At 41.4% G+C, this 8,570-nt stretch overlaps 2 protein-coding genes across 2 annotated transcripts in view; one reads left to right on the top strand and one right to left on the bottom strand.

The window, feature by feature from the left end:
- The first annotated feature begins 214 nt into the window (after positions 1-214).
- OXT (oxytocin/neurophysin I prepropeptide) lies at positions 215-1,085 on the top strand. Its single transcript, XM_012553134.2, is given in 4 exon segments — positions 215-320; positions 322-366; positions 368-457; positions 885-1,085. Coding segments are annotated over 4 exon segments (360 nt in total). The 5' UTR covers positions 215-296.
- A 7,278-nt stretch (positions 1,086-8,363) lies between these two features.
- The window catches only part of MRPS26 (mitochondrial ribosomal protein S26), a 19,621-nt gene continuing 19,414 nt past the window's right edge, over positions 8,364-8,570 (bottom strand). Inside the window, exon 3 of the mRNA XM_031943547.1 lies at positions 8,364-8,427. Within this exon, the coding sequence (XP_031799407.1) occupies positions 8,364-8,427 (64 nt within the window). The remainder of the gene's footprint in view (positions 8,428-8,570) is intronic.

Genomic DNA, 8,570 nt, shown 5'->3' with positions numbered 1-8,570 from the left:
ACAGCTCTAGCCTAATGAGGGCAGCGCCTTCAGTTCTGGCCCCGAGCTCGGCTCTGAGCTGACAAGCTGCCCCGTGCCCCAGCCAGCAGGCTAAGTGCGGGGCACCAGGGGCACTCATGCCCCGCTAACCTGGCGTGAGCCTCCAAGCGCCTGCACGCCCCGGGCCCGGGGCATAAATAGGTCTGGCTACGGCCCCGGTGCCAGAGCCCTCAGGGAGATCAGCCTCAGGACCCAGCGCTCAGCCTGCCCGCTTCCGCTTGCGCGCCCAGCCTAGGCCTGCCTCCGCCCGCTTCCCCATGGGCAGCCCCGGCTCCCGACAGGAGCCTCGTCTGCCCGCCCCGTCCAGGCCTCGCCTGCTGCTATCTCCCTAGCTCTCTTGGCCCTGGCCTCCGCCTGCTACATCAGAACTGCCCCATCGGGCGGGAAGCGCTCGGCGCCGGACATGGACGTGCGCGAGGTGAGACCCTGTCTCCTCTCCGCGTGGGCGGGCCTGTGGGTGCGGGGCGCGACGGCCACAGGAGGCCCCCTCCAAGGCGAGCCCCGAGGGCTGTGGGCCCCGCAGCTGGCCGGATGCCCCGACACTTGGCTTCTTTTGTGCTGACTTCCTCTCCTCTCCTCCCCGTCCCCCCTCCACCCCCCCCCCCCCTTCAGACTCGCCCTCTCTACGCTCCGTCCTCCTGACAATAAGGCAGAGAGGCAGGGCAGGAGCAGGGTGAGCTCCAGCCTTTGCCTTGCCTTGGCCCTGCTTGCCCCTGCGCTACAGTGCAGCCTCCTTGCGGAGGCCCCACCCGAGCCTCAATTCTCTCCCCTCTGGGAGAATCCAGGCTGGGAGATGCTGTCCAGGGTCCTGCCCCGACGCTCAGCCGCGTCTCCCGCTCTTGCAGTGCCTCCCCTGCGGCCCGGGAAGCAAAGGGCGCTGCTTCGGACCCAGCATCTGCTGCGGGGAAGAGCTGGGCTGTTACGTGAGGGACCGCGAGGCCTGAGGTGCCAGAAAGAGCTACCTGCCCTCCCAGTGCCAATCTGGCCAGAAACCCTGCAGGGAGCGGAGGCTTCATGCGGCCGCCGGATCTGCTGCAGCAGCGTGAGGGACCCCACTCCTGGGTCCTGGATTTCCTGTGGGAGAGAGTGAGGGTCCCTCAAGTCCTGGGCTGGGAGCCGAGACAGCCCTCCCTGCCAAAGGCCCCTTCCTCCCTGCTTCCTTTCTAAGTAAGGTGGCACAGTGGATAGAGTGCCGGCTCTGGAGTCAGGAAGACTCTACCAGTCCAAATCAGACTTTAGAGCACTACCTGTGTGACACCTGTTTGCCCTCAGTGTCCCCTTCTATAAAATGAGCAGAGAAGAAATGGCTAAGTCCTCCAAGATTTTTGCCAAGAAAACCCCAGTTTGGCTCCTAGAGAGTTGACATTACTGAACAATTACCCCTTTCCAGGGTTTAGGCCTGGGAAGGAAAGAGTCCCATAGTTGCTCCCATTTAATTGAAATACCTACCTTCTCTCTTTCTGCAGATGGTTGTGGAATGGATTCTGCCTGTGATCCAGAACCTATGTTTTCCTAGGCCTGGAAGATCCAGATTGATGGAGCAGCTCCTTTCTTCTCCCCCTCCCTTCTGGTGAGAGGAAGGAGTGTGTGTGAGCCTCAGTCCTGGGAGTTCTGTTCTGTTTAGGAAATTGTTCTGTCCCACTTGCCAAATCCCTCTCTTCCTGCAGTAAAATGGATATAAAGGATATATAAACCAGCTACTATTTTAAAATGTCTTGATGTCTTTTATTTTTATATCGCCTTCATTTCCATTGTGGTCTCAGAAATCTGGGTTCACGTCCTGACTCTGACACATGCTGTATAATACTAGGCAAGCCAGGATCTCTTGGACCTCTAAGCAGCTTTCTAACTCCACATTGCAGAAAATGTGGAGACTTACATTGGAAGAGAGTGCCTCCTTATCTTGGATTTCCCTATCCTAATTATCTCATCAATTCCAAATAGATTTTTCCACTTCTTCCTAGAAGTCATTTCAGTTGCAAAGAATAAGAAAGTGAGAGAAATTAATGCAGATCAGAAAGCCAACCAAATATATCTGTCTGACAAGTATTTTAAATGTCCACACTCACAATCATTTCCTTTCCTTCTCTCTCTGAAAAGATCAGAAGAAAGTGTTCATTTGTTATCTCTTCAGCAATTGCCTATACTTTAAAAAATCAGTTATTATGTACTAAGCACTGGAAAGACAAATACAAACAAGTCACCAAAAGCCTGATAATATTCTCTAGCATCTCAAATTCTTTTTTTTTTTTGGGGGGGGGGGGCTGAGGCAATTGGGATTAAGTGACTTGCCAAGGGTCACACAGCATCTTAAATTCTAATATGAAAAAGAGCACATAAAGAAAGTGGAAGTCTCTGGTGGGGGAAAAGGAGAGGTACCTGGAATGGAGGAATGATGGAGATGAGCATCCAAAAGAGTGCAACCCAATGAAAAGTTTAAAAATGGCTGCCTGGATGCCCTCTTTAAGTGGAGATTCTGGGAGTAGCCCCCCACATTTAATAAGAAGCAAGAGTCTCAGAAGCAGAGGTTACTTCTACAGTTTGAAGTCCTGTTCTACCATGATCTTAAAAGATGAAGAGGCTTCTGCAGAATGTTAGAGAAGTCCTGATGAATGCAGCCTGATGGGACATGAAGGGAAAGCCAATGAGAGCTTAAGTGGTTGGCAACTTATTGTAGTTTAGTCTTCCTACTTTTTCATAATGTGAATTTCCTTTTATGTTAGTATCACACATTCCCACACTGTCTAACATGAAGGCAATTATGAGAAATACCAGTCACTTACCTTTGGGAAAAGATATTCTGTATTCCCCTACCCCACAGGTGGGAATGACCCCTTTCTATCATTGTATTGCTCAAACACATACAGTTGAATAGATGCCCCAAGTGATCTTTTGATGCCATTGAAACTAAACAACTTATATGCTCTACACATCATTAAATTCTCTAAGCAGTTTGGCTTCCTTTAGAATTAATGAGTTTCTAAGCTTCATTACAAATAAAAAAACACTAAAAATAAATTGCATAGCAAAGTGACTGGTTGAAAAACAATGACAAAAGTTATACCAAATCCCTGTTTTCAATAAAAAAAGTAGTTTTAGAGAAATATGTTGTTTGAGGCATGGGACTGAATTATATGTCTGTTGTCTGAGAAACAATATAGCTAAGACTGGAGAGGCTTATTATTGGAAATGTGGTCACTAGGCAATGACCTTTTTTGAAAGCTATTAATCACTATATGATATAATGGATAAAGAGCTAATACTGATATCAATTAGGTCTTGATATTCATTTAAGGCTTTCCTCTCTCTATTCTGTCCTGCTTGGTGATCTGATTGCCTTTCCCTAAATTAAATTATCTCTCTTATTAAATTATCATCTATTCAGATGGTTCTCAAATTTAGCCTTAATCTTGCCCTCTACTCTTGTTTCAGCAACTGCCTATTGAAGAGTTTAATCTGGATATCCTCAACTTTTTAAACTCAATGTGTCCAAAACAGATCTCATTATTTTTACTTCCAAACCACTCTCTCTTTACCACTGAGATCACAAAGTAGGTCTTATCCCGTACTCCTCATTTGCACTTTATCTATGGAAAGTCCTATTGTTTTTACCACTATGTATTCTTTCTTATAAATTCCCATTCTTTCTTTTGTCATTATGGATCCTGATGCATTCTTTGAATTCATGGGTAAGTTTAGCTTAGTCCATTAATACTTAGTGTTGATTTTTTAAAAAAAGCAAAATAAAATAATTTACTGAAGGAAAACACAAATGGGATTATGATCAACTCTAAGTATCTTCAATTTGTTTTCCTTAAAAACAAAAAAACAAAAACCTTCTCTCACAAAAAACTCCTTTTACAGACATTTCCCTAAGTCCTATCACTAATGTAATGCCCAGGTTCAGATTTTCCAATTCTAATTTGATGATTAGTCTCATTTTAATATCATTTTCTTTCCCAATAAGGATAAAATTATGATTAAATAGTCCTCTTATGTTAGCTTTATCAACTTGTTATGAAAATTTTTACTTTTTATTTTAAACATTCATTTATAAAACATTATGAATTCTGAATTTTCTCATTTTCTTCCACCTTCCTCCCCCATATTGAGAAGGTAGGAAATGTGATATCAATTATACATATGAAATCATGCAAGACATAGTTCCACAATATCCATGTTACAAAAAAGTAAGAAAAATAAAGTGAAAAAATGATGCTTCAATCTGCACTCAGATTCCATTTATTTGGAGAAGGATAGTGTTTTTTCCATAAATCCTTTGGGAATTGTCCTGGATCATTGAGAATAACAAATCATTCACAGTTGGTCATCATACAATGTTGTAATTACTATATACAAGCAAAAAGAAAGACATTCTGTGCTCTCGAGGAGCTTACATTCTAATGGGAAAGACAACATATCAAAGGGAACTGAAAAGGATGGGGGAAGGAGTTGGGAGGACACATGGTACCAGTTAGGTAGGGTGGGCGTGGCATGATGAAATCTTGAGGAGTGCAATTTGGTGAGAAATGAAGAGATAGCCTATCTGGGAAGCCTCATTAAATGATGATTCTGAGGGGACCTCCATCCTCCCATCAGTAGAAGCCCCAGGGGCAGAGAATATTTCCAAGGTGTGTGAGTAGGATTGCAATGTCCATATCCTTGATCCAGTCAAGTCAACAAGCATTTATTAAGCCTCTACTATGTGCAAGACATTTGCCAAGCACTCATCGTAATAATTATTTAATCCTTGATTACAGTTTTGATTCTGACCTTAGCCAGGAACTTTTATGGCACCTTGTCTGCCAGCTGAAACACTCCCCACCACCTTCTTTTGTTGATAATGCTGCTTTGGGATGGGCATCTTTGATTTCATATTTTCAGAGCCAATTTGATAGTAGCTAGTTTCTTTTTTTCTTTTTTTCAAGTTTATTTTTTAATGCACATTGTTTTATGAATTATGTTGGAAGAGAAAAATCAAAGCAAAAAGGAAAAACCATGGGATAGATGAAAAAAGAAACCGAAAAGAGAAGTGAACATGGGATGTGTTGATTTACATTCAGGCTCCTTAGATTTTCAGGATGCAGATGGTATTTTCTGTTCAAAGTCTAATGGGATTGCCTTGGATCACTGAACCACTGAGAAGCACCAAGCCTTTCATAGTTGATGCACATTCTTGATGTAATTGTAATTCTTGCAGAATACAATGTATTCTTGGTTCTGCTTGTTTCATTCAACATCAGTTCATTTAAATCTTTTCAGGCCTTTCTATAATCAGCTTGTTCATCATTTTTAATAGTACAATAATATTCCATGATAGTAGCTGATGTCTAAGAAGCACTCTAGTGGTTCCTCATCTGTTTTTGTGAGAAAATAGAATCCTCTTCTTTCATGAGTTTTGCATCTATAAGAAGTTCAATATTCTCATTCCCTCCAAATGTTCTATACCATTATTTGACTTCTTCTTCAGATATTTCTGGGCTCTGTTATCCCACAAACATTTTGAAAGGATCTTTTCCTTTTAAATCTTTGGTCCTTTGGGTCGGGTGCTATCAACTTACAATCTGGTTTGTATTCTTTCAGTTTCTGGACTAGGAGCATCTTTGACAAACAAAAATCTAAATTTCTTTGTTCTTCTAGTAATGGCATCTGTCTTAGTTATACAGTCTACAACCACTTCCCAATGGGTCCGATATTCAATCAGTTCATTCTTGCTTGTAAGCCAATTTAGCCCTTCAGTGAGAAATGTTAAGTTCATGATAAAAGCAAATTATTGTAAACAACAAAACAAACAAACAAAAGAATATGGGGTAAGTACAAAAGAGAGATCACAGGCAAAACATTTTGAGGAGGGAGAAATTATTTTCACATATGTGTGTTATATGGCAAGTTAGGGTATGCTTAATGAAGTTGGCCTCTTGGAATTTTTAATAATAGATTTTTATTTTTAAAATATATGTTTTCATACATTTGAACATTCAACATGCAGTTTTCAACATTCACTCTTTCCTCCCTTTTTTATTGAAGTTTTTTTTTATTTTCAAAACATATGCAAGGATAATTTTTAACATTGACCCTTGAAAAACCTTATGTTCCCATTTTCCTCCTCTTCCCCCATCCTCTCCCCTAGACAGTACATAATCAAATATATGTTAAATCCAATATAGGCTTACATATTTATACAATTATCTTGCTGCACAAGAAAAATCAGATCAAAAAGTTAAAAAAATGAGAAAGAAAAGTCAAGCAAACCATAAGAAAAAGCGAAAATACTATGTTGTGATTCATCTTCAGTTCCCATAGTCCTCTCTGTGGGCATAGGTGGCTCTCTCTATTGTAAAAGGCTGAAACTCTTGAGTTGATGCACTGAGATCGGACAACTGAGCACTTAAGACTAATTACCTATTGGACAATACTCTGTTGCTTGGAAAATGGCCCTTCCCACTATTTTGTGCTGGCTCAATAATTGGTGTATACAGAGAATTGTAGGAGGGACTAGAGGGTGGAGTAAGACTAGCCAAAGTCACTTTTGGGCGGAAGATGAAGAGGAGAGGTTGTAGAGATTCTGCGTCCATCCAATTCATTTCTACCCCTGAAGACCAAGAATAAAGACCAAGGACTTTTGCTTATCCTGACTCTGGCTGATTCTAAGGTATCCAGGGTGCTAACTCGGTCTTAACAGTCTATCACATACCTATGTCCTGAATCATCTCATTTCAAAATTTACTCTTGCAAAACCTTGTGTTCCAAATTTTTCCCCTTTCTTCTCTCCATCCCTTCCCCTGGACAACAAGTGATCCAATATGTTTAATATGTGCAATATTTTGAAAGAATTTTTGAAAGAAGCAAAAGACAAAGTGTGGTTGAAAGAAGTTTGTTGGTGGATATGGAAAATGATATGAGCAAAATCACAGAAACTGGAAGATCACAGGATGGGCATATTATTCTCCTTTTCTTTGCCTGAAAATCCATATTCACAGCAAAACATCTTATGCATGAGTCTGCAAGGCAGGGAGCATGGGCTAGCTAGTCTCTTCATAGCCTTGAGACCTGGTCTGTTGGTGGATCATGGATCTTGGTATCTTGAAGCCTTGGTATCTGATTGAAGAAGGGGATTTTGGTTCAGTTGACCTGAATTCAGAATTCATTCTGATGTAGCCTCAATTCTGCCTTGCTTTCACCCTCACTGGTAAATGTTATTCTCTTATGCTAGACTAGTTGAAAATAGGTCTGGAGATAATGCAATCTCATTCTCCAGGTGTTAGCTAGCCTGCTGTTTGCCTGAGCTGGCCTTGATAGCTATCTCTGGCTTCCTGCCTACAATGCTGTGCTGCACCAAACCATTCATTGTAATGGGGTTTGTTTGGATCGTAATTGGGTTAGCCACTTAGCAGGTCTTTAGAGTCCCCCACCATCTAAATTACTACTCAGGAGTCACTCTATTGGGGGGCAGGTTGACTTCTTGGAAACTGAGTAGGAACTGCCTTATAATTTCATTTGTCCCTTCCCTTTGGTGTCACCTGTCCATACTTCTTTCAGCCCCATGGATCATCTACCTTTGTACAATCAATCAATAAACATTTATTAAGCACCTACCATGTACCAGATACTGTGCTAAATTTGGGGGATACAAAAAGAGGCAAAGACAATCCCTTCCCTTGAAAAGCTTACACTCTAATGAGGGAGACAACATGCAAACAAATATAGCTCTCTATCTCCCAATTTTTTTGTCTCTCTCTCTCTCTCTGGCTCTCTATATACATATGTATATTTGTTTATATATATATATATATATATATATATATATATATATATTTATCAAGCTACATATAGGTCAAGCTACATATAGGACAAATATGAACTACTTAACAGAAAAAAAGATAAGGGAATTAAGAGAGATTGGAGAAGGCTTCTTGTATAAAGTAAGATCTTAATTGACTTAAAGGAAACCAGGAAAGTCTGTAGCTGGAACAGATACACTTGACATACCCTAAAATTTTCCATCTGAGTTTTCTCTTCTTTCTTGTGGACACATTTCCCCTCCTCAGAGATATTTTTGATCCTATCTGATCTGCTCTTCCTCTATCACGTGTATCCTATCTCTCAATTTCCAAATCTAAAGAGAATTAATGGGTTAAAGTTAACCTGAAGGTCACTCAATCTCCTTGTGCTTCAGTTTCATGATCTGTGAAATTGGGGAAAATTCTAAATTCTTCTAAGTTCTCTTTTAGCTCTAAATCTGGGATCATATGATGTTTTGCATCTGGAAATTAGCTGTTCAGGGGAATCCTCAAAGATTCTGTCCTTGGTTCTTTGGCAACATTTTAAAAATCCAAAGTCAGGATGAAGGCTTGGATGGTGTGCTTGTCAAATATGCATGAGGCAAAGCTAGGAGTTGGCCATGAGAGTATTTCAGTGATCATAGGTGTGGAGGAGCTCAAGGAGGCATGGATTCCAGATGCAAGATATTCATTGACTAACAGAAATAAGATCCAAAAAACTGTCCACAGGCTAGTAGATGGAATAAATAC

This window comes from Sarcophilus harrisii, chromosome 6 (assembly GCF_902635505.1).
Source record: "Sarcophilus harrisii chromosome 6, mSarHar1.11, whole genome shotgun sequence".
NCBI classification, from domain to species: Eukaryota; Metazoa; Chordata; class Mammalia; order Dasyuromorphia; family Dasyuridae; genus Sarcophilus; species Sarcophilus harrisii.
This window is presented reverse-complemented; position numbering and strand designations above follow the sequence as displayed.